General features: G+C 41.7%; 1 protein-coding gene across 7 annotated transcripts in view; it reads right to left on the bottom strand.

The window, feature by feature from the left end:
- Positions 1–1,475: 1,475 nt before the first annotated feature.
- The window catches only part of Cacnb4 (calcium voltage-gated channel auxiliary subunit beta 4), a 262,372-nt gene continuing 236,537 nt past the window's right edge, over positions 1,476–27,310 (bottom strand). For all 7 annotated transcript variants that reach the window (NM_001399143.1, XM_017592000.3, NM_001105733.2 and 4 more), the window contains 4 exon segments: positions 1,476–8,026; positions 10,267–10,452; positions 22,883–22,978; positions 24,772–24,923. In NM_001399143.1, the coding sequence (NP_001386072.1) occupies positions 7,766–8,026; positions 10,267–10,452; positions 22,883–22,978; positions 24,772–24,923 (695 nt within the window). In that variant the 3' untranslated portion in view covers positions 1,476–7,765.

Here is a 27,310-nt window from a genome sequence, read left to right on the forward strand (position 1 = left end):
ACCATGAAGACACAGCTCTGTGTTTTCATAGTCAGAGAGGCTAGAATTAGGGAAGCAGAGTCTTTAGCTCCATATGACTTACATAGGATGAAACCCTAGGTTGTTGGCCAGTAATAGTTTCTAGATGAAAAACCATACCAGGATTATTGCAAAAGAATCTCCAGATAATTATCTAAAAGGATCAGGAATCATTAATATATCAGTAGATGCCTGGGTGTTAAAAAGGAGCGAAGCCCAAGAATATGCCCCAATTGAGACCAGTCTTAAAGGAGCAAGGACAATCCTTAGACCAAGAGAGCAACCTCCTGTTGAAACAAGTCTGATGTTCCACAAAGGAATACAAGAAGTAGACATCTCTAATAATTTGCAATATTCTAAATCTAATAGAAACGTATTGGTCATACAAAGAGGATATGACAGCAGATCTGAACACAAGGATGTTGAATAACTCATAGTTACAGCTGGAAGGCAGTGGTTAGAGTCCACAGTTAAATTACTGTTCTGACCTTGTATGCTATAGGAAGAGGCAAGAAATTTCTTTCTGCGGTGCAGTACAATTGTGCTAAGCACAGGAGAGGTAGTTTCATGTATACCTTGTTAATGCAACAGCAAGGAACTTGTTTTCCTCCTGGGAGTTTCAGATTGTTGGCTGATTGTTGGGGTGGTCCTAGGTAAGACCCCTCCAATAACAAAATTATTCACACAGCCTACGCCTTGTGCTTACTCAGCACTTTGCATGCTTCATTCAGCTTACTACTTGGGCTGGAGAGTGTTTGATGCTTGTATTTAGAAAAGATTATTCCAGAGGAAAGGGATGACAATGAGCTTCTGGTTTTCTTTAGTTGGTTCTGTTAACTTACACTGCCTGCTTTTTCAGGGAGCTCACGTGAATTCAACGTGATAAAGCCTGTGGCTATAACACATCACCATATAATTTGAATTCTACAGATATCTTACATATTTCCCTTGAGCTTCTTGTGTACCACAGTGAGATAAAAGTCCAATTCCAGTCCTGTTACCGAGCATAGGCAACCAAGTCTGGGGTGTGTGTAAAAGGCCCAGTCATAATCTCTATACCAGTCATGTAATTCTAGACCTGTTATTCTGGAAACTTTTGGCAACTGCTACATTCACCATTTAAGGGTGTCTTAAGAACATTAAGGTTTATCTAGTATATTTTCTATATTCAGGCTTATTTCACACATTTATTTTGGTATGGTCCACTTCTTACATGTGTGTACAATTTATGCATTCTTTCCTAATACAACAGTCTTTTGTGGTAACTTGTAGTGTCTAGCAGAATAACCAGGAAACAGTCACTTCATCGAATCTTTTTTTCTTTAAAGAGTAAATATATAAATTTATTTCCATTAAAAGCTGCAAGAATATTGCTTATGATTTCCAGCATTTTGAAATCTCCGTATATTTCCAGAATATAGATATTTCCAGAATATAAATGAAAGGTAGAATGCTAGTTTCAGTGGTTTTTTTTTCATTTATTATATAAAAGAAAAAATTAATGCAGTCTTTGTACACATTTAAATTCCATAAAACAACCCATAGAAATGAGGATACTGTATGCATGCACTCTGCACTTTTTTTTTTGTCGTTAAATTTAAATGTCTTTGTTCACAAAAATAACACCACGGTTTTGTTTTTCTCTTTTTTTTTTTAAGCCGCTAAAGCAGAGGGAGAACCAAGCATGCAGCACGGTGTACATTTGCATAGTGTATTTGCCCCAGCATGCCTTGTAGAACGCTACGCATATCTATGTAACAAAAAACGAAAGGGACAGATTATTAAAATAAACACCCAAAGGAAAAAGGAAGTTATCTGACAAAGGCATTTCCCCCCACCACATCAGCAGAGACATAGGAATAGCCTGGGATATCAACAGCCCTCAGAATAGGGGGGATCTTTTACTACCATCTTGCCATAGTTATTTTTAGTACGTTTCCTATTAATAGCATCAGATTTTAAATCCCACCCACCTCCTAAAAATACAGCTAATGGCTTTATTTATGCTTCAAATAGTATCAGGTACAAAGCAATGGAATCCCTACTTCATATTTTTCCATGGGGACATTTTGCTGATCTCTAACTTGAGGCTGGGAAAAAAAACATAAACTTTCAAACATCCAAAGCCTAGAGGAGCCCTGTGAGCTCACCTGCTGTGCCATCTGTTACCAAGGGAGAAGAAACGGGAACAGAAAACACAGTAATAGAGTATGAGTCGTAACACAAAATGAAGTTCATATGCTTTATGTAAGGGGACAAAATAAGTAAATTACACTCACAGATTGCAAGGCTATGAAATAAATTGCTGGAAAGTATCAAGCAGCACAATTACAAATATGAGAGATGAAATAAATCTGATAAGAAAGAAAACCAAATCTACGTACATCTAAAAACAGGTCTGCCAGATTTAACAGTGGGTTCTGTTGTAAGTTTGTGCTATAACAAATGTGCTTCTTTCACCTCAATCTATTTTCATTTATTGGCAAAATATATATATATTATAATTTTGTACTGTACAATATATATTTTTTGCTACATTATTTTTCTACTGCTAATGCAGAAGTAACAACATAGATTTATTTTGGCAATAAAATGCTTTCATTTTAATAACGTTCCAGAAAATATTGTAAGGCATATGAAAAATAGAATGCAACAATATAGCGTTAATGACCCCGCATGTGTGACACCCCCCATGCAAACGGAATTCACACCGATTTCCCAGAATCCGTGACACTCCCTTGTGAATGGAATTCATATCAATTTCCCCCGCACCCGTGACACCCCCACCCCGTGCGAGCAGAATTCTCACCGATTTCCCCCCGCGCTCTGTGTGTATGGAATTCATCCTGGTTTCAGTGAAGTGTATGAAGTAGTGTGCAAATAGGCCAAGAAAGGCCCCTGCATAAATACAGATCGAGCCATTTGTTGGGAGATTTAAATACTTAAAATATAACCCAAGACTCTCGAAAAGCTAAAGATCTTCTACTGTTCTTGGTTCTCTTTTTAACTCTTTATGATTTTCAAACTAGGAAGAATCAGCGAATTCCCTAAACTACAATAAATTCATTGGTAACATTTTCTTCCATCTCTCTGTGAATATCTTACATCCACCAAAAAGAAAGGTTCATGGAAAGTTAAGACTCCCCAAGTCTTAGCACTATTTCCTCTTATTTATATGTATTTATGGCAAATAGGAGTTACAGCCCTTAATTAAGATTATCTGCTGAGATACTTCCTAATTGTCCCATAATATACCATCACTACATGCAGCATTTTGTCTTAAATTATCCACAAGGAAAGACATTGCTATCAGAGGATGATTTCGTTGGAGAAAGGTCCTTTCAACAAACGGTGAAACCGTAAAGAGTAACTTCTGAATGCTGTAGCTGTCTGCCCACATAAGCCAGTTTTACTATTTTGATAAACTGGATTGCTTAACTCAACAAGAAGTTATTCTCAATGTCCGTTCAAGAGCACTTAAGTTGCCTGGTTCCATCACCGTCATTTAAAAGCAAAGGACTGTTGTTTGCCAAAGTAGACCCCGCTGGAGTGAGTGACTTAATTAACAGTTACAGTGTTGACACTATTTAAAGATGTGAGGAACTAATGAAGCAGATTTTATTACATGATCTTCTGTAGTTTTTACTCATACAGCCATCCAAGGATTACTTTTATATAATTAAAAAATGTAACGCTGTCATGAGAGATGAAGGTTAATATAAAGGAATAAGGGTTATGTAATCATTTATTTGAAATGTTGATATGAGGTTTGTTCCAATTACATGGGCGTACCAGACAACGCAGATCTCTTACCCAGTAAGTGGCCATAGCATGCCCTTAGTACCCCTAGAGGTCTAGGATCAACCAACTCTGCCTTTAAACACCTAGTCTCTGGATTTCTCTTCCTTAGACCTGAGCTAGAGGCTACATTTTGCACAGAGGTAGTTCCTTTCACTTTGCTTAGTCCCCTAGGATGGCTTCTTGTTAAATTAAACTCACATCATGATAAGCCGTGGGCCAATTTCAAGAAAACCTCGCTGACGTCGAAGAAATGAGAGCATGCTGGGAGCATTTGAAAACAGCGTGAACTCTAAAGGGCAGGCTTGTCTGAACACTTCCAACCCTGCAGCCCGGCTGGGAGAATGGACACTCTCACCAGGACTTTCCCCTCCAAACACGGACCGTTTTCTCTAGAAAAGAGGTAGTATACGTATCATTGTAGAGGGCAATTTGTATGGTGGTGTTGTGTTCTTTCTTTTTCTTGTTTTTAGCAAATACCAAAATAAAATTATATAAGAAAATATACTAGCTTGCAAATCAAGGTTGCCTAGAAACATTCTTCACTGACGTGCGGTGTCTCAACGTTTGGGATATGTTCACTGAAAGAGTTGAAGAGTGCACGCTCTCCTTTGTGAAGCTTCCTTGCCTTCTTTCCCTTTCCCTTTTCACTGCCCCCATTCTCTACTATGAAGTTTAAGGCCCCCACACAAAAGACAAGTTCAAGTATGCAGGTATGAAAAGACGTTAACATTCTAAAAATACATTTTTTTTTGCAAACAGCAATCATAATTGGAGCGAATCACAGATCATTTAAAGTGGAACAAATAATTGTCTTGATTTGTTTCAGACTTCCCTTGAGGATGAAATGCAATGATTTGTACCGTCGCACAGTTGAGACTCTTTAGGAAAGACCGTGAGTCTAATTGCTAACAATTCCAATCTTCTGCCCAGTAGAGCCATATAAAGGCGGGAGAGAATCACAGTCATTTGTAAATACCACTATGTGTTGTTTTAAGTGTTAGCATAAACACGGTAACAGTGTTTGTTATGATACTGTAGTCATCTCGTAGTCTTGGAAACAAGCAAAAGGACCCACAAGTAGCGTTTCCTCTTTTTTCCAGGACCACATGTCCACATTGTTGCATGTGTCTGCATTATTATATACCATGAAAACTCACAGACTTCTATCATGGTCTACTCTAGAAGTGAAAACAGCCTCAGATGATATAGAAATATTTCTCCTGCTTCTCATCATTTGCCGTTTTGAGTGAAATGAATTAAAGCAAAGTACTTGTGGGATAGGCATTCCCTAGAGGTTCTTGGTATGCTTGGCGAAAGTGAAACGTTTTATTTAGTGTATATCTGGATTTTAGTCATTTCTACAAAGCAGCTCTGAGCCTTTAAAAAGAGAGGAGGAATCTTAATCCCTTCCTCGTTTGTAGGAGAGAAACTTATAGGAGGAAGACGAAAGGTATGCAGAATTAAAGTGAAACAGTAAATATATTCATCAAGAATATATATCTTACCCTTTCCAACATAGCTAGCTTTTTAAGAGAACTGCAAAGCAAACTAGGTATGGACTTTTGATGGCAACTGATGGATGAGTTTTGTGCACGGATCACATGGGGCCTCCATCTTTCAGCAGGACATGGAGAGCCAAAGGGGCGGGGCGGGGGGTGAGGGAGAAAAGGGCTGGAGAGGCTTGCAAAACAAGTGACCCTTCAAAGTTGAAAGAAAAGGTAGCCTTGTTGACTAGGAAATATATGTAAATGCTGTTACAGCTACCCGCGCCATAAAATATAAATATCTTAAAGTAGTTAAATGACCAAATTGCTAATGCTACTGCAGAAAAGGCTCAACAGCAATCTATTCTAAATTTATACACCCAAGTGCACTCTCTGCAATTAAATGCTTTAATGCGCACAAACAAGAAACCAGTAAAGCATACAGGAAAATGTTTGGCTAATGTTTTTCTTTCTCATGCAAATATGTGCTATACATGTAATAAATATAGTTTGTTCGCTGGAAAAATGCTCTTCTGTCTTCTAACAAAGTATTTGGTAATGGAAGATTATATGCTTATTAAAGAGCCCAATGAATACAGCTCTGTTAAATGTCTTAACAGAAAATTCTGTAAGCCTCGCTGGATGACAAAAAAGCTTCACAAGCCAGTGTCAGATGTTAGCTTGTCAATTTGACTGAGCCCGTGTTTAAATGTATCAAATGTTTGAGATTACCACAAAATTTCAGGCAGCCTCATTATCAGATAAGCAGGTTCATAATGGGTTGCACATACAGTCAAGACAATGGGTTGATGGGATCCGAGATAGGATAACTGATTAAGAATATGAAACTTAGACTCTTGATCAGGAAAATTAATGAACTGGTACACAGTTTTGAGGACCCATGTCTTTTTTTTGGAGAAATTAACATACTATTAATTATACTTGTTTCGGAAATTGACTTCAAAGCATTAGTAGAAAGAGACTTTACGTCTAGCTCCAATTGGGTCTTTAGAAAACACATGTATTGCGTCATTTCAGAAACAAGCCCTTTCAGAAAGACATTTGTTTCAAAGGGTCAATTTCACTAATTTCTTGGATTAAAGCTGTCTTTAATAACATAGGACATAGGTCATCAATTCCATAAATACACTCATAGAAGTCTAAAGGCTGTTCACTATCAATGGAACCGAGCAGTCTCTCAACTCTCTCTAATGCCGTGTATTGAAACTGTCTTGCTTTTAGTGAATAAATATATTCTGATTCTATGAGGGTTTTTTTTTCTTTCTCTGCAAGATTTTAATTCAGTGTTTTAAGTTTTCCTAATTATTTTGTGAAAACATAACTTTCAGTACCTAATTTGATTATGCCCATGAAACATAAAAGAAGTGTGATGCAGGGCCAAAACATTCATTATATTCAAAGATGGAGACTGGCTGAAGTGAGGGAAAGACACTCAGCCATGCTGGCACAGCTCCTAAGCCCGTGTCGGTGTGCTGTACGATGGACGACTTCCCATCTGAAGCCAATTACCGTTGTAGCCAGAGAGGCCCCGCCACATCTCTGCTACCTGACACCAGGTCTCCAGATGTGTGCAGCTGTGTGCAGACTGACTGCAGAAGGAACAACACCTCATTCTCCACTCTCTGGAACTGTCCATGCTAGGGCTTCTCTTTACCACTTCTCAAATATCCCCTGGATTTTGTCAACTTCAAACTGGCTAACAGTACTGACTGAACAGAAGGCAAAACACTTTGAATACAACAGCTATATCAGGAAAAATAAAAATATTAAAATCTGAGGCGATTATATAATTTCTGCATTAAGATTTCTGAGATTTTTTTTTGGCACTATCAATATATTTGGTAAGTTTGAAAAGCCATTCCGGCAACATTATTAAAATGTTTCTACATTCCAACTTGAAGTGTAAATTTAGCTTCCAGCAAACAAATACCATAGCTGGGTTTGGTTTCTATTAGTATTTTGATTTCCTTATTGGGTATTTTTTTCTTCTCTGATTTTTTCAATTGATTTCAACATGCTCAGGTAGACTTTCCAGTCAATTCACCCAAATTCCAACAGGAATTGGTTTATAAATTGGTTCCAACTGGAACTGGTCATTTGGAATTTCCTACACGGGAAATTATTTTATATGTGCCTTGATCAGTACCCTAAATTACAAATTGATGTGTCTAAAATCTATGAAGAAAACAAAAGGTACTGTTATCATGTAAATGTAGCACTTAAAAATACCTATATGACCGGGTATCTAATACCCTCCTAGACTCAAGGGCATAATGTACTTCTATTTAATTCTTGCCCCTTACATCAAACGACAGCAGACCACCCGCACAGCAGATACTGTGCCATGCTTGCCAAATTAAGATGACTGGTTTATCTTAGCAGTACTATGGCAAATTGTCAACAGATGATGTTTGTTTGTTTGTTTGTTTGTTTGGGCAGCCTCAAAGCCTATGTCGGGAGTCATGGCTGCATCCCCCAGGTGAGCCTCGGTTCCTATGGGGTTTGTAAGTGTCCTGGTATGAGTCAGGATAATCTTCTTCCACCAGAGGGTAGTGATCTCGGCTGTGCTGGGAGCTGGAGGACAAGCGGTTCCTACTCTTGCGGGCCCTCTCATTGTGGTAATTTTCATCAGAGGTCATTAGGCTTCGTCTTTCAATTGGAGAATTCTCTGTAGAGTGGTTGCTATGCCTCATCCGCTGACTCTAAAAATATCAGACAGTTCAAAGGTTAGAGGTCAGCTTCATTCAGTAAACATGGTAATGCATGTGCAATAGCAGGGGCTATAAAGCGAGCTGCTGTCTGACCTAATAAAGCATTTTGATTCACAAATGTTCTGCTTAGAATACCTGGCCCTTTTCTTTGGGAAGCAACATACATAGATGCTTTGTTACTGATAGTTTGTGAGTGTAAGCCTATGATATTGAATGACTGTGCTTCCTATTGAAACACAAGGACTGAAAATGAACTCTTAAATAGAACTTAAATCTATTTAGATAGGTTTAATAATTCTCTCCATTCGGAAAAAATGAGGATTATTTTATCATTTGGAGATAAAATTTAGAATAAGATCTATTATTTGATTCTTTTCATGAATTCATAAAAGTATTTCTCCTCCAAAAGGGCTCACTATATGTTTACTTCATCTTGCCCTAGATCAATATTCCTTATAGCTTTCAAAACATGAATGAAATTACTATTTGCACTATCCATTAAATAATGGATTTGTTTCTGTGTCTGACTCAGATATGAAGCTCAATCTTCAGATATAAGCCACATTCCTTAAGATTATAAATTGAAATTAACATCTTAAGGCAGTTACTTGATGACCCAAAATATATTATCTAACTTTTTTTTCCTCACTTAAAGAGTGCCTGTCTGTTTCTGTTTACCAGATTAGATAGGTCACATCGATTACAGAGCAGGAACATGATGCAACCAAGGCCCAGGTACCTCTTCAGCTTCCCACAGGAGGAAACTCATTAGTGGGTCACAGATCATGCCGTCAGACACCTTTGGTTACTGGGAGAAGTAGGCCACAGGATAAAGGCATCAAGTGAACTCCTTAGGGAGAGCTACTGTATGTGGGAAGTCATAGGGTTATGTTTTATAAACAATACCCACCATTAGACCCTCCAGCACTACGAAGTTTACTGGGTCACTCACTCATTCCCTTTATTTCCATCCGGAGTTAGCCATAGCCAATAGGAATGTCACTCTTAGACCACTGTACCCGAAGGAAACAAGGCAAGAAATGGTGCTGGTGCCTACAGACGTGCTAACCTTTACCATCGTCCATTTCCTATGTTCGTTTCTAGTGTCAGGAGAAATTCATTTATTTGGCAGGTTCTCTGCTTACCAAGGTGCTGTCTGCAGTGGAGTAATGTAGTTATAATAACAATTTCAGAGAGTGCCATTTAGCTTAGAGTTAACTCTACGAAATCTTCAATTATGGCTATCATTATAACCCATTAAAACAAAACCAGTCATGTTGCCAAGAGGTTCATTTGACTGTATATGCCTCAGCTCGGAGCTTGGATCCATTCCAGCTGCTTGATAAATGGTGAATAATTATTACTGCAGGGAGGCAGGACTCAATTTGTATCACCAGGCCTCTGGCATCCAACTTCTAGTTCTGACTGAAACAGCAGAGCAGCAGGAGAGATGAGCTCTGACGTCCTTTGCGCTTATCTCCAAACTCCCTACGCTGACCAAGGAAGGCCCCTAGATACTGCCCAGAAACACAGGAACCTGATGTCATTCCCAAATCTGCTCACTCATTCTGTTTGTACAAGATGGCGGGCAGGTTCAACACCTGTGGAACAGGAACAGCTAAGGCAGCCTGGAAGCTGAGCTGCGCTGAAGTGCTGTCCATGGTACCATGCAGTTGAGAGTAAGTGCATTATTATTACTGTCAAAATAGCTGACGATTAAGTCTACCAGAGATTTCAGAGTCCTTAAAAATCTAGGTGAGATTCATTATCCCTTCACAGTAAAATTCTTCAGAACAAGAAACTTATGGGGAGAGCAGACTTTCTCAATGACAGGTCAGGATCAGGGTAAGGTTTAGATTTCTTAATTATAACAAAATTTAAGTTTATTTATTTTATAAGTAGAAATATTTTTCCTGCCTATATGTCTGCACACCACATGTGTGCCTGGCACCCATGAAGGTCAGATCTCCTCGGATTGAAGTTACACATGGTTGTGAGCCACCATGTGGTTGCTGGGAACTATACCAGGTCCTTCAGCCAGCATAAAAAGTGTTCTTTAATATTGAGCCATCTCTCTAACTCCCTGTGTTTTTAAAAAGAAATGCAGTGCCCTCCTCTCTTGCTTCTTCAGATTAATAACAACTGGAGTCTTCATCTTAACTAATTCTCTATTGGACCCTGAAAATAAGGTTGCAAAAGTTATAAGCCAACAAAGAAAGGAAATGTAGTACCTGTAGTCCAGAGATTGCTGTGGGATACGGTGAGAGAGCTGTGGAGCCCACGTTCCTCCCCAGCAATGGGGTCATAGGGGTGCTACTGCTTGTGTGGGTGGCACGCCAATATGCCTCCAGGTACTCTCCCAGATGTTCACAGGCATCCTCAAGTTGATTCTCATCTAATATAACATCAAACATTTCCTGCAGATTATAAGAAAATCCATCATATTCCTACTGTAGGTTTTACTGAAAACTCCACTGATGGCGGAAGTAGCATTCCTCATATGTAATAGTGACTATTAACTATTTGGATCTTTCCTGATTTAAAGAGAAAAAGATGAAGCCAGGGAGTCAGAGCGCACACCTTTGATCCCAGCACTCGGAAGCAGAGGTAAGTAGATCAAGGCCAGCTTGATCTACAAAGTAAGTCCCAGGACACCCAGGGCTACACAGAGAAACCCTGTCTTGAAAAACAACAACAAAACCTGAGAGAGAGAGAGAGAGAGAGAGAGAGAGAGAGAGAGAGAACATGAATATAAAAACACACATTCACATTTTTGTCCAAGTATTCCTACACTGCTGAATTCCACCAATTTCAAAACACAAAAGAAACAAGTTAATGATGATGCCAGAAATAGAGTTCTGAAAATGACTGGCACCATGACCAGACCCTTGGAATAAGTATTATTCTGGTAACTGAGTTGAAGGTAATAAGTAGTACATAGTTCATTTCAGAATGCTCATGAAAATGGTTTTATCTGTTCCATGATAAAACAAATGGGAAGAGAGTCTGGGACTGACATTAGAGAGCCTACAACAGTGATGTCTGCTACTATGAGACTGTTTTGTGAAATGGTTAAGAACAAGAGACTTTTAACTGGGGAAGAAACCACACAAGAAGCAGTTGGCGTCCATGTGTGTGTCAGTAGTAAGGACTTTGCTCCACATTTGCCTATAAACAAGAAGCAGTTTATAGTTTTCAAAAGAGTAGAATGGTTCTTGTGTTATGGCAGTGTGGCTGGGAATGAGAAGAGGATTTACCCACCACATAGACTTTTGGAGGGAAAGGCAGAAAACCTTGACGCCTTGTCAAGGGAAAGCCATTCGAGAGGGAAGTGCTAACATACCACATACAAGTAGAAGGTGGTGGCGAACCTTGCTTCTTCCATCACCCTCACTACATCCCCACTGTTTTTATGAGTTTATTTTACCTATGTAAGAACTTCCAGTACTAAGCCAAATACATAGTTACTGTCACCAGCATTCGCCTTGCGGGGTAAAGATTAGAGGCAACAGGAAGACGTGGAGTTAGCAGTGTTCCAGCTGGTTCATACTCCCTAGGGCTTAGAACAAAGGATTCCTGAGGCTGTCATCACCATGTAACTGTCCCAACGCCAGTGTTTACTATTTGCTTGCTCTTGGTGCCAAGGGTTGAACCCATGAACTCAGGAAAGCTGAACACGTACTCGGCCACTGAGCTGTCTTCCAGTCTACTATTGACTCCTCACTGTATCAACCTTTACTGAAAACAGTTGTGCTTAAGCTGGGAAAAAATTTGAGGGCCCTTATCATGGAATGTTGAAAGCTAGTGACTTCCATCCACACTGACTTGTCAGAGGAGACTCAACCAGGTCAACTTACAGAGAAACACTGTAACACTTTCCAATTGCAGGGAACCATGGAGTTGACCTGACCTAGCTGTCCTGACAGGCATGTGTCCTAGGCTTTTTAGGTTAGAGTCCATGGATCCTGAGGTACAATGTGCCTTCTAGTTCCTGAGAGACCAACACACTCCCTCAGGAAGAGAAGAAACCCTGTCATTTTGTGTTTCTCTGTACATTCCCTTAGTAGTTAAGGAACCATGGAAGCTTGACGGGACAACTGGTCTTAGATATTTATCTGGCTCTATGGGTATTCAGTGGCAAAGAAGTCCGTGGTATATCATGGACAACTTGAATACTTTATTGTATCCTGGGAACTACAATTTTATTGATCCTGGCAACTGCCATTGTAATTTGTTCCTAATCAAAGTATAAAAAGTTTGGTTGTTCTCAATAAAATCGTAGCAGCTTCAATCTTAACTATAGTTCTTCTAGCCTACATCTGGTTTCATTCCTCATGGCTCTATCAGATGACCTTGGTCCCAACCCTTGCAATCTATAGAATTTCCAGTGCATTCCCTATGCATATTTCACTCATCCACACAATGTTTACTCAACATTTACTTTGTTTCAGGCTCTATGGGTATTCAGTGGCAAAGAAGCCCAATTTCACCCTGTGCTTGAAAGTCATACATACCATATGGTAGGAGAGACAAGCTTTAAAGTATCCAAACTCTTAACAATCCTTGTCACACCAAGAATAATTCAGAACAATAGAGAGACCAAGAAAGTTAATGTTTGGAGCTGTGACTTAAAAAGTTTTATAGTTAGAAAGAGGTCTAGAGAGACTGGTTTAACTTATGAGGAGGGAAAATGGTGAGTAAATTAAATAATTCTATATGGAGAGGAAAGAAAATAAAACAGGTAAAGAAGACCTTTGTGGCCCATGAGGCACAGTACCTAGGTACTTCTAGGCACTTAGTACCTAGAAGTTTGGTTGCCAAAAACCCTCACCATAAATCTTGCTTCCCACCAAGTAAACCAAAGAAGCCTCTCTCTCTTGCCATCAAAAACCTCCTCCCCTGGTTAGCAGAGGCTTCAGCCATCACAAGATGAGCCCTGAGACCCACCCTCAATGCTATGACAGACACCGTGTTGCTTCAGTGCTGACTTGAGCAGAACAAGATCAAGTACAACCCCAAAAGCACCACAGACTGGAAGAACAGGTCTGGAAATGGGCGGCGCTCGCTGAAAGGCTCCTCTCAGCTCTACCCAGCTCCTCTGTTTCACACAATTCTGTGACTTAGAGATCATGATGGTGCTTTGTTATTGCTCCTGGCCACTGTACACATTATGTTGCATAGGCATGTAGCCTGATTTTGGGTTTGTTTATTCCCAGTAAGGCATTAAAGACCTTAGCTAGAAAGATCTCAACAATGTATATGTAGTTCTCTCTCTCTCTCTCTGTCTCTCTCTCTTCCTCCTCCCTCCCTCCCTCTCTCTCTCTCTCTCTCTCTCTCTCTCTCTCTCTCGTGTGTGTGTGTGTGTGTGTGTGTGTGTGTGTGTGTGTGCTATGCTATGCCCAGAACTCACAGCCACCCACATATTAGGCAAGCGCTCTGGCCTTGAGCCACATCCCAACATGAATAGTTTTCAACAAAGGTGGTAAGAATTTAATAGTGGGAAAAAAGTCAATCTCTTCAACAAATATTTGGCAAAAATGGATATGCTTGTGCAGAAGAATGAAAGTGGATTCTTTTCTCTCACCAAACAAGAAACCAAGTTCAACCTAGATCAAAGATATAACTAACTCTTAAGTCTGAAACCATGGAATATGAAAACAGGGCAAGTACTTTAAGACATTGGTGTGGGGGTGTGTGAGGGTGTGGGGGTGTGTGAGGGTGTGGGGGTGTGTGAGGGTGTGGGGGTGTGTGAGGGTGTGGGGGTGTGTGGGTGTGTGAGGGTGTGGGGGTGTGTGAGGGTGTGGGGGTGTGTGAGGGTGTGGGGGTGTGTGAGGGTGTGGGGGTGTGTGAGGGTGTGGGGGTGTGTGAGGGTGTGGGGGTGTGTGAGGGTGTGGGGGTGTGTGAGGGTGTGGGGGTGTGTGAGGGTGTGGGGGTGTGTGAGGGTGTGGGGGTGTGTGAGGGTGTGGGGGTGTGTGAGGGTGTGGGGGTGTGTGAGGGTGTGGGGGTGTGTGAGGGTGTGGGGGTGTGTGAGGGTGTGGGGGGGTGATAGTAATCTAAACACACAGGCAACAAAAGTCAAGATAGACGAATGAGAGTTCACGGCACAATAAGAAATGCTGACGCAGCAAAACAAAATTAAGAGACAAGGTAGAAAGAAAAACATCTGCCAATGGAAAACTGCACACTGACATTCAGCACGCAGAAGGAACTTGAAAGGATGAACATCACAGGTACTTCTTAAAATGAAACATGTAAGTGTCCAACAAGCACATAACAAAAGCTCACTTTCACTAATTATAAGAGAAATGAAAATCAAACCACAACGGGGCACAGCGTGTTGGCTTAAGGCTGTAGTCCCAACACACACAAAGCTGAGGCAGGAGAATCACACATTTGAGGTCAGCCAGGAAAATTTTAGACCAGCTTAGGTTACATAATGAGACCTTGTCTGTGAAGGAACAAAATAAGGCTCTGCACTAAAGTACATTTCCTAGGCTTGGTTTGATTCTTAACAAACAGCACGGCAAAAATAACCACAGTTGAGATGGCCTCTCGCTCCAGTTAGAGTGGGAATTATCAAAATAGAAGGAATGGTAGAACTCTTACACACTCTTGGTGAGACCGGACAGGAGTGTAGACCTTATGGAAAAGAGATGGAGACTTCCCACAAAATAAAAGTAGAAGTACCACATGATCTGGGGTGGAGTGTTTATAACTAAAATGAACTTGCACTCCCAAGATCATCACAGCACTATTCATAATAGCCAAGATGTGGAACCAACCCAGATGGCCGACCATAAATGTAGGGGTAAAGAAAATGCAGTATAGTTATATAATAGAGTACTGTTCAGACATGGAAGAAGGATGGACTAGAGAAGGTGGGCTGAGGGGGAAAAACGCAGCAAGTCACACCTTCTCATTCACGTACGGGATGCAGTAAGTTGACCTGTAGAAGGGCTGAATGGAACAGAAGGCAGGAGAAGAGAAAGGAGTTGGGGGTAGGGACAAACAGGAAGTTTTAGGGACAGGGAAGAATGGTAGGAGAACGTGGGGGTCCCAGGTTGTAGAAGGGTGCATGGCATATTGATGAGTAGCAATGAACCCATTAATCCAAACAGTTTACATTTGACAATTAAAATGAAAAATTTTCAAGTAAAGAGAAAGACTTTTTGCCAGACTGCAAGGTGGGGAGTGAGGTGTATATCACTTGGCTCTCCTCCATTACCCCATCACTATGGAAACCACAATCGGCACAGTTAATTGCATAGAATTTTAATAAAGTGCTTCTCTTTGCCAGTGGGTAGGATTCGTACACATCTGCTCAGGGCTGTTTGCGTAAGCCTGATCAGTTCTTGCAAACTGCCTTTTTACTGCTAGGTGGCAGCTATATGGTAAAGGATGGTTGGAAACTGTTCCCAGGCTTTCAAAAAGCAGAGAGAGAGCAAACTCCACCTTCTGAATGACCCTGATGTACGGACTCATTTCCAACTGGGAAGAACTTCACAGACTATGTGTCCCGACAATTGTCTTCTAACTGTTTAGAAAATAACACAGCTGAATAGAACAATGCACTAGAATGACACCAGGAAGGGGGATTTCAAAAATATATATATTCAAACTTGAAGAGAAATTCGAAGTGAAGCAAACCAGCCTGAGCTCACTTGAAAATGAATGTAAGTGCCATGTCTCATCATCCACTTGCTGTGCAATGCAGGAGGTCCTAAGCGTGCAGAGAGACAGAAAGAGCCATTTAATCAGCAAAAGTCCCTGGCAGTGAGCAGTCTGCCCCTCTGCTGTCGGGCCTGTGGTGACGCCCGTAGTGAAAAGGAACAAGACGTGTTCCGGAGAGCTGCCATGCTGAACACCTCTGCCCTTTCTGCAGTTGAGGCATGTTGGGTCTGTGCGGCTGCTGAAGTAAACAAGTGAGCAGGAACACGCAGGAGACCTGCTGTCTGGATAGGCATTCCCAGAAGCACAGAGTGCAAAAGCACTGAATTCTAGGGGGTAGAAACAGGCTTGCCATATACTCAGAGCTCGGCGAAGAGCAAGGCTTAAAGGAGATAGGAAAGTGTGAAGGGTTTTGATGTTTCAGAAAGTCCTAAGAACCTCCCCCACCTCCCTTGTTAAGCAGCTTCACTGGGGATTGAGTGCCTCTGCGTGAGCTGTCTGTGCTAAAACCCAGACAAGGAGCAAACAGAAACGGTCACTCCAGTTTTTACATAACAAACACTAGTGTTTGGGTCCTATATGAGGAATGGAGTAAATGCCCTTTGTTTGTATTCTTTTGGGAGGGAGAACATACAGAGAGTGACTGGTAAGTTTTCCTTGATTGACTACAAAGTACAAACTACTCATGTATTTTGTCCACCATGTTTATGGAGGAAGTCGTAACTATTTTTAATGCAAAGCTTAAAACCCAAGAAACCAATTGTGCTGTTAGCTTTATCTCCCTTTAGTTTTAATGTTTTACTTTATGTGTATGAGTGTTTTTGCCTGCATATATGTCTGTGCACCCAAGGAGGTTAGAAGAGGGCATTGGATTCCCTAAAATTGGAGTTACATGCTGATATAAGATGCCATGGTGGGTGCTGGGAGTCAAACCCAAAGTCCACTAGAAGAGCAGCCAGTGCTCTTAACTGATAAGCTCTCTCTTCAGCCCCTTGTTTTACCTTTTTTTCTTTCTTCTTTTTTTCGGAGCTGGGGACCGAACCCAGGGCCTTGCGATTGCTAGGCAAGCACTCTACCACTGAGCTAAATCCCCAACCCTTAGTTTTACCTCTTAAGAAGACAGTTCACTCCTGAGTTTTAGCAAGACAGGAGAGCATATGTGTGGCAATTTCATGGCTCATACCTTGGTTCCATTTATTTGTTGTGTGTAGATACAGTATTATGTGTATCACCTTTCCTATTTCTAAGAGGAAGAGGGCAATACTAGGAATCTATACACTTCCATTTCTTTACTATTGTAATATAGAGAGGCCGCTAAGGGGCCACCACTTAAGAAGAATGACCAGCATATGCTAGTCAGTAAAATAGCATGGCTGGATGGCTCAGCCCCAATACTAATTACATGACAGCCAGTAAATGTTACCTCCACATGAAGATTGCATTATTTGTATTATCAAAGTGTCTGGGTTCTTGAATACTCAACTCACTAGCTGGAAACCAGAGTCCACATTTAGATGTCTGCTGTTGTTTAGGGATCTAGGCTGTTTAGGATGTGGAGACAGAGAAAAGTCAAACAAGAGTGGCCGACTCTGGCAGAAGCTCTTTTTTAAGGCACTAAAGAAAAAACAATCAGTTCTTGATACAAAGGTGAGAATTTAGGAACACTGATTTTGAATCTCAATGCATTTTCCTCCCGTGTCTCTCTCTGCTGCCTGTTCTTATTCCTCAAAGACCATGACAATATCTGGCAGTGTTGATGTCCACGGAAAAGGCAATCGGTGGTTTTGTTAAGTTTATGTCAATTATGTGTGTTATATCATAGCCTTCGTAGGAAGGGGCCATTTCCATCATACTACGGCCAGGTTGGTGGCTTGAAATCTCTCGAAATGTATAGAATGAAATTCGATCCTGCGAGGCCTTGTTTCGTGAAGAGAAGATATAGAGCAGATTACTTTGTTTTTTTAAAAAGCAGTATGAATAATTAAACAGCGAGCGTCCAGGGTTTCATATGCATGAATGCAACAGCAGAGAGAATATGTCAAGCAGATGAGTGAATCCGTACAGTTTTCAATAATTTAAATGCTGCTGGAACTGGGCAGTGGAAAATTCCCCTCAGCACTTGCCTGTGTGATAGAATGACTTCAAGTCCATTTAGCCATGGGAAATAAAGGAGATGAGAAGAGGACCATTCTGGTTCTCAAGACGTTAGAGGTTTACAAGCCTCTGCTGAGAAGATGAACTCACCTCTTACAGGAAAAGTGGTCCATGTCATTTTATACAGACAAAAAGCCATTAGCAGCTCAAAGAGCCACCGGGTCAGCATTTGGTAACACAAGCCAGCCTGCAACTAAGTGGGATTAAAGGATTATATTTCATTTATCATCCAATTGTCTATCTGCTGGTCGTGCCAAGCAACTCTTATTACCACACTACTGGGACAAGTTGAACCTGGCCTTTTCTCTGACAAGGAAAAGATACTAATAGCTGAAGAAGACAATTGTTATCTATAAATATATGGTGTGTAGACACACACCAAGAAAATGTAATCTGGTTAACTACCGGACAAAGAGTCTGCAAGGACTCCTACATCCCCGTGCCTAGGGACACTTTCCTGATTGCCTCCCTACTGGGAGTTACGTTTTTCTCCCTAGAGCAGATTTTTAAATGACCACAAATTCCTCAGTCCTTTCGGTACTGAGATGGTACACTATGTCCCCTCTCCTTGGATTTGGGTAGCCTCTGTGATCACTCTGTTAAGCTAAATACTGAGGAGATGCTGGGATGGGACCTAAGATAAACCCTTAGGAGACTATGGTAGAAGCCTATAGCCTTGCAGAAATGGGCTCATGACAAAGGCCCTGAACCAAGTGGAGAGGAAGAACAGGTTGAATCCCTCCCACTTAACCCTGCTGATATCTTGCTCACCACTGTTTGAAGTCACCATGTTTAGGCCTATGTATTTTGCAGTAATAGATAACAAAGCTTGCTCTAGAAGAAGAGTGGCCATTTCTTTCAGTTGCATGGGTCCTGCCTCTTGCCTCTACAGAGTTTGAATGGAGTCTAGTCATCCCCATGATTTATATGCACAGTGATGATTGCTACTCAAAGGCAAAGTTGAATAGTTTTGGAAAGAATACCACTTGGCTCAACAAACCTAAATTATTTACTCTCTGACCCTTTATTGACTCTTCTAGCAAAATCCTTACCAATAGAGCCTCGTGTTCTCTCGAGTAGAGAATATGCAGTGTGCTGGCTAGTATATGTCAACTCAACACAACTAGAGTCATGTGGGGAGAGGGACGGCTCACTTGAGAAAATGTCCCCAAAAGTTTTCTCAATTAAGGATGGATGTGGAAGGGCCCATCTCTGTGGGAAGTGCTACCACTGGGTCGGTAGTCCTGGGTGCTATAAGAAGCAGGCTGAGAAAAGCACCAGGAACAACACATTAAGCAAAGTTCTATAGCTCCAGCTTTAGCTTATTCTTCCAGGTTTTTGACTTGAGTTCCTGCCCGGACCTCCCTAGGTAATGGACTACAAGCTTTAAGATGAAATAAATCCTCTCCTTTCCAAGTTGCTTTTGCTCATCGTGTTTTATCACAGCAACAGAAACTCTAATACATGTAGTAACTAACCTGTTGCTATTTACCATCTAGTGTATTGGTTCTCAACCTTCCTAATGCTGTGACTTTTAATATAGTCCTCTATATTGTAATGACCCCCCAACCATAAAACTATATTGTTATTTTATAACTGTAATTTTGCTACTGTGATGAATCATAATATAAATACCTGATATGCAGGATATTTGATATGCAACTCCCAATGGGATCATGACTCACAGTACGAGAACCACTGATCTGGAGTCTTCCTGAATTAAGACACTCTCATTTTCCAAGGCATCTACCCTTTGGGAAGCCAGTTCACCTCTTCTTTGTCTCAGGTCCCTCACTTGTAAAATGAGAAGATTGGAACAGAACTGTATTTCCTTTTAAGTATTCCATGAAACATTAAACCCACTGGCTTTTCTATGGAAAAAGACCGGCAGACACAATACTGAGAAGCACAAGATATCCTCTATCCTGCTGGAGATACCGAAAGCACATACTGGTCTTCTAAACAAAGAAACCTGATGACCAGTGTTTACATTAGCATTTGCTTAGACATCTTTTTAAGACAAAAAAAAAAAAAAAGCAGTGCTCTTTTCCCCAATACCATCTGACATCATCCAACAATAAGGTGCACACTACCAGGTCTGTACCTGGTAGTCCCTGGAACCAGACATATCTTTTCTAGCTCCAGAAAGTTAATTTTTCTCCTTCCCTTTGCAGAACCTGCTGCCTATGACATCATCGCAGTGTGAGTGAGACCCTGCTCCTGGAGTCTGCAGACTCAGCAGACTGGAGACACAGAAGCCAAGTAAACAAGCTGCAGATCCTTCCATAGGAACTAAAATGTCCCAGCGATCGCCAGTCTCTGGGAGACAGTGATAATTATGGTCTGGAAGTGAAGGGGCAAATGCAGACACATTTTTAAAAAATGTTCCTGGCTTTTGTAATCTGAACATTTCTTCATGTGGGCCAAAATAGAATGCATGATTCTTCCCCAGAATGACAAATGCTATATGCACACAATATCACATGCTTTGAAAATGTTAAGTACATGGTTACCTTAATTATTACTCTGTTGAAAATGCTAGGCTTTCTGACCAATTATTCAGAACAAAGATGTGCCTGTCTTGCTAATGTCGTGATAGAGGAGGGAGGTCCTCCTAGTACTCTGACAAGTTGAGATTGCAGACCTGGAGACAAACCCAGCATGTCGCTCACACGTAAATATGTGAAGGCGCCTAATTTTGGTCCCATTTATCTCAGAGGTAGCACAGCGTGCACATACATCTCTGTAAAGGCCCCCTTGTGATCATCCTGGCATGAGGGAAGGCATTCTAAAGAGATACTTGTCAACTTCTCTTGGACTGTCAGACTACCGAAACAACGAACTCCAAGGGACGAGGATTTACTCGGGGACCTTTGGGTGGTGCATAGAAAGGCCGAAGCCATGGTGTCCAAGGAAGAAGGGGTTTTCCACAGATGACAAGCTTTCAGAGCAGATGGGGATGTGATGTGTCGATGAGCTGGACCACACCAGGACCAGAAATTCTTGCCCCTTATTTAAGCCTAAACTTACATGCTAGCATCCTGAAGGTGGATAGGGGACCACTGGATGCCTTTGTTCTTCTCGCCAGCCTGGACACATTGATTTCCTCTGCTCTTCATTCCTTGTTTCTTTAGTTGGCACACTGGATAGGTGGTGGGTCCTTGCTCCTCAGGGCGACTGAAGCCCAGGATTTCACTCTAAAAACTGCAGGTGTTTTCTAGCAACGGCACTAGGGGGCATATTGACTTTCACCCCTCCACACTTATCCCTTTATCTGTTACCACCTCGAAAATCTCAATTTCAATAGGTCATAAATTAGTTTCTCTGTAATTGTTTTGACTGAGTGCTAATAAACTGACATAAAAAGAAAAGTTATCTTCTCCAATAAATTTCTTGTAATTCCATCTCCATTTTTAGTGACTGCTTGCTAGAATACTGAACTGATTATAACTACTATTCTCAGATTGTCCTAAAAAGTAGAAAGAATAGTGCAGTTGGTGGCTGTTCATGCCTGTAAAGAGTATTTTGCTAAAATAATACTGAAGAAATAATCTTTACCAAAGATTATTTCTCTTCAACTGTGAAACATTACAGGGCCAGGGGTTGGGTGACACGTTCTCTTCTGGTTTCTTGTGTTTTATCCAAGCATTCCACTCTGTAAGTGACATCTTTAGTAGGCCACATGGCATTAACATAGATCCCTGGATCTATCTGCAGGGTGGGTAACCTGATAGCTGTGTTGTGCGAGGAGGGTAGGTGGTGGTGGAGAAGAAGAAACAGCTTGGAAGTCAGATCCACTTCTAATCTTAATTCGCTATGTGACCTCAGCAAACTCATCTATCGACTCTGGTTTAAGCAACAAGTGGGACTTAAGGCTGTCTATTCACTAGCTCATAGTGAAAAGCATCCAGCAAGTTGTGTGGCAGGCCCATGTTAAATATCTAATTAAGAGATGTAGCCTTGTTCTTGCTTTTCTTGTCTGTGCAACCTTTCGTTCATTCTCTACTCCTTCACCACACATTTATTATGAGCTCACGATGATGGAGTCATATAGTTCGACCTTGAACCTGAGAGGAACACCCTCACAGATTCCCACAGACCAGGTATGGCAAAGCACAGAGCACAGTGGGGATGACGACAGTGGCTCCTGGACAGCATGTATCATGTGCCAGGCACTGTTCTAAGAACTTTCTCACACGCGCACACAGGTACCTCTTGGATTTTTACCCCAATCCTTTATAGCAGGTTTATATAGCTTGTCTTACTCTGAACAGCCATGCTGTCTCACCTCTCCAAGTCCTTGAATTGGGACTCTATACTGTCACAGAGCATAAATGACCCTTATATAAATATTTTTAAAGATCTAGTGAGCCAAGATGATGGTTATATCTTTTAGAGAAATGTAGGCACAGAAACCACTAGTCAATTGAGCCGACACAGACATGACTGGCATACCATGCTTTGAATGCCTATGAAAACAGTCACCTTGCCCAGCCCAGCCCACCAATGTGTGCCTTCCAATCCTGCAGGTGTTTTCTAGCAATGACACTAAGTGACATATAGGCTTTCACCCCTCAAAACTTATTCCTTCATCTGTTAGCAACACCCGGACCCTCCAGCTGCAGTCCAGTTTTGACCTTCATTCAACCTTACACTCTTTCATGCCCGCCAGAATCTTCTAGTAGGAAAGTTAAAGGAAAGGTAAGCTGTCGTACTTTCTTTTGCTCTTTTCTTACAAATGCACACCTAACTGGATGTGGTGCCTGGATGCTTGCAAGGTAACCACGAAAGTAGGAAAGAGAGGGTTTCAGACTCGGAGTTCGGTTCTCAGGACAAGGCAGACACTATGCTGTCCTGGAAGTCCGAGTCCACCTAATAGAACACCAGCAGCTCACTCCAAGAAACCACTCACCATTACCACCTCTGTTAGAATAGAAGCCATGATGTGAAAGGAAAGAGCACCCACCCCCGCCCCCTTGTAAATGGTCATCAATGGTTAAGAGGAAAAAATAAGATTTTACTTACAGGGGGACACTGGGCCAGTTTATCAGCTGCCACCAGTTGAACATTCAAGTGTTTACTCTGGGACTTTCCTCTGGACTTAATCAGCCGCTGTAAAACCTGACAAGATGACAGGAACCCGAGGCATTGTCAATGAGTTGAAAGAAAACCAAATACACTGGGCTCAGATTTTTTTTTCTCAGTTTATGTAACCCTGAGGATTAGTAAGGAGAATCTACGGTATGAGAAATCACCCACTCAGAATCTCGGTGCTATGCCCTGTGGGCCTAGAGTACACTGGGCACGTGCATCCTGTCCTAGCTCCCTGTGGGGTCCTGAGGACAGCCTCCCTTCCCACCTGGACTTTTACGTCTTTTGCGGGCTTCAGAGCTTCCTGTCAAAGGGAAAGAGCTGGTCTCTTCCTGGTTAGATTGAGTCAATATTTTGATATTATTTGATTCAGTAATACTTCGGTTCATTATCTTCATGTCAGATATTTATGCATGTCAAAGTTTTCAATAATTAATACAATATCTGGTTTTATTTTAAATTAAACTATTTCAGGATTGAATACGTAGGTAAAACATTTGCGTCCAAACATTGCTGGACATAAGACAGACTGTATCTACAGCTTTGGTCATAGATGTAGCTGCATTTTGGCCATGCACTCTTACATGTTTTGTTTATGTTAAAGCAGGGCTTTTCTCCACTTCAACAGTGTTTCTTCATGAAGTCTGTGATACCTTAGTGCATGGGTCCATGTAAGTGCCTGACCCTGGACTTCCAGACACCACAGTGGTGGTGCAGTGGGGATGGGGTGACAACCTCACTGCAGAAGATGCTTAGACAAGGGGCAAGGACAGTTCCAGTGGTCCAGGGAATGCTGGTCTGTTCTACCCACTCTCCAGAACTAACTGACCATGGTTGGGATCCCCTCACTTAATGGCAGAAGAGCAGTGCCCTCGAAGAGGCTGAGAACATCACAAGCTTCTCTAGGCTTTAACCACAATAGGAGACCGAGGTTCGGTTGGGGAGTTGGCTTTGCATTTAGGCAAACCAACCTCATTCTAGGAGGCCTTGGAAAGGGGCTAAGTATTAAGATAACACCTCTCATGAGTATCTATTCCATGTTTACTTTTACAACACCATCACTGTTTACAAGTCAAAGCAGGAACAGTGAGAAGGCTCAGTGGGTAATGCTACCAAGCCTGATGACCTCAGAGCCTCAATCCTCAGAGCCCACATGGTGAAAGGAGAAAACCTACTTCCACAAGCTGTCCTCTGGCCTCCACACACACGCTGTGACAGCACAAGTTCACACACCGATGTGAAAAACCTAAGTAAATGTAAGAACTAAAAGGACATCAAAATCAAGGGTGGTATTTGGGCCATCTTCCTATATTCTGGTCACTCGTTACCATCATGACCAGTTGTACTTAACCAAGGAAGAACTATGTTCTTTAAGGAGCCCAGCTACACACACATGACAAGGTCTGTAGCATGGCTGTGGGAGATGTTTACACACGATATTTCACCTTACATAAAATATCTCTCTGGTTTCTGTACTCCTTTCTCAACTGGGCAGAGAACAGAGGTGATTTAAGAATTGGTGTTAAACAGGACATTGGCCCAGAGGGAATAAACAGCCTATGAGAAGCGAGAGTCTACTTTTAATTTTCCTTCCTTGAGCTCTGTTTGTATCCTGTCAAGCTGACAGCAGGCAGGAGCCTCTCGAAGAGACATATTATTACTCTCAACTCCCCTCAGATCCCTAGAATGTGAGTGCTGTTTTAAAAGGCGCTCATTAGCAGACTAATGAGCTCTGGAGACATCCTTCTGCCCCCAAACTAATAGGGTCGAGAGGAACCTCCAGAGGGAAGCTTCTAGAGCATAGACAGGAATGCAGTGATCACCTTTGGGGACGAGACCTTCACGTGGACGATGATGGGCGCTAACGATGTCTTTATCAGCTGTGCTGGGTGATTGATGGTGTCTGCATCGAGAACAACCAATTGCAAAGATCTTGCCAACTCGAAAATTCTTTCAATTTCACTCTGTACTTCCGCTAAAGGGGGAAACAATAAAATGGCAGGTAGAGGTTAGTCTCGGTAATAATTACTCATACTAAAAAGAAATAGGGTAGGCTTTCAGATGTGTGTGTCTGTACAGTAGAACAAACTGCTTTGGACTTTCATAAGCCTGTCTAACACAATCTTTTCTCTTTTCTTTTTGAGACATAGTCTTCTTATGTAGGTCTGGCTGGCCTGGAACATGTTATGTCAACGAGGCTGGTCTCTAACTCACAGAGGTCTGCCTGCCTTTGGCTCCCGAGTGCTGAGATTAAAGGTGTACACCGCATAATGTCTATTCTTTTTAAAAATCTTCTCTAAAGATAAAATTGTGCATAGAATGAAACAACTAGTAGAAGAACTCGAGCCGGCTCTCTTGGTGTGCTCTGTACACTCGGGCTAGCATGGAGTTATTGATATAGCTAGGGTGATTCCATTTGGGGGTTGCTTTTAACAAGATCCACATTTAGGAAACACATTAGAGGGATGGAAAGGGACTGTTATGTGCATTTTTGTATCCTGGCTAATTGTTGTGAGTTTCCTCAGATAACCAGGAGATTACCAAGTCTAGCTGAATTTAAGCTTTAGAGCCGGGGCTGGAGAGATGGCTCAGCGGATAAGAACACTGACTGCTCTTCCAGAGATTCGGAGTTCAGTTCCCAGCAACCACATGGTGGCTCACAACCATCTGTAATAAAATTGATGCCTTCTATCTGAAGACAGCGACAGTGCACTCACGTAAAAGAAATAAATCTTTAAAATTTAGAGCTAATGGAATTGCCTAAGGTATAGTTACTATAACACACACACACACACACACACACACACACACACACACACACACACACCAACCACAGAGTTGACTATATTCAAATGTTGCATTGCATCATGACTCAAACCTATCTGGCTGGTTGCAATAGTAAGGTTACCCAAATCTACATCTTCTAAATTAGTCAAAGAAAAGTGTTAGTTCTTTTCAAATGTCTGAAGCGATCCAAGTACTTTGTTTTGGGACAGAGAGTTGCCATGTAGGTCAAGCTCATTGTGGTCTTTCTGCCCCCACCTCCCAAGTACTGTGATGAGAGTGTTGTGCTACTAGGCAGGCTTAGGCACCCCTCTTCTGCTTGTTATTGTTGTTGTGTAAAGCAAAACTCATGATCAAAGTATATGTTTTTCTAAAATACAAAAGTTGAGCTCAGCAGTGCATACCTGGCATCGTAATACTTAGGAAACAGAGGCAGAAGGATCATGACTTCAAGGTCATCCTGGGAAACACAGAGAGTTTCAGCCTAGACTGCATGCTGCAGTCTCAAAAACTGATACTGCCTCAAAAGCGGAGAACGGCGACAAAAAGTCCTTTATATAGTTTATGAATCACTGATGCAGTGGGTCATGCCCCAAATCTGATTTGATTCTAGACTTTGCATAGAAGCAAAAGCTTCTCATTTCTTAAAGAGTCACTGACATTTAATGTGTGATCTACATTAGAAAGTATGAACATGGGAGGGGGCTAGAGGGATGGCTCAGCAGTTAAGGGGACTCATTGTTCCTCCAGAAGACCAAGCTCAGTTCTCAGCATCCTTATTACATAGCTCACAACCACCTCGAATCCTGCTCCAGGGCATCTCTGATCTTCACACATACCTCCATACCTGTGGCGTGGGCGCGCACACACACACACACACACACACACACACACACACACACACACACACAATCTTTTAAAATATGAGCTTAAGCACATGTCACCTTCACATTATCAAATACTAACGTCCTGAAGGGTTCCATGCTGAGATAATAGTCTACATTTGTTAGTATTAATGAACATACATCCATTTCTTTCTAGCATGTCAGAAAGGATTTAGAAAGAAATTCTTCTCAAGAAGGGCATTTGGAAAATAAGGCCAATTTTTACTGCAGTCTGTTTCAGTAGAAGGAAATTGGGGTGGGTCCTCAATTTGTGCTTTAACTGATCTGCCTCTTTTTTTGTAATGTTAGTACAAGTTTTATTTAATTTTTAAAAATTTTTATTGGTTATTTCATCATTTATTTACATTTCAAATGTTAAACCCCTTCCTGGTTTCCCCTCCACAAACTCCCATCCCACCCCTTACCCCCTGCTATGAGGGTGTTCCCCTATCAACCTACCTACTCCCACCTCTCCACCCTAGCATTCCCCCACAATGGGGCATCGAGTCTCCACAGGACCAAGGGCCTCCCCTCCCATTGCTGCCAGATAAGGCCATCCTCTGCAACATATGCAACTGGAGCCATGGGTCCCTCCATGTGTACTCTTTGGTTGGTGGTTTAGTCCCTGAGAGCTTTGGGGGGTCTGGTTGGTTGATATTGTGGATCTTCCTATGGGGTTGCAATGAGGGATGGG

Source organism: Rattus norvegicus, chromosome 3 (genome assembly GCF_036323735.1).
Source record: "Rattus norvegicus strain BN/NHsdMcwi chromosome 3, GRCr8, whole genome shotgun sequence".
NCBI lineage: Eukaryota > Metazoa > Chordata > Mammalia > Rodentia > Muridae > Rattus > Rattus norvegicus.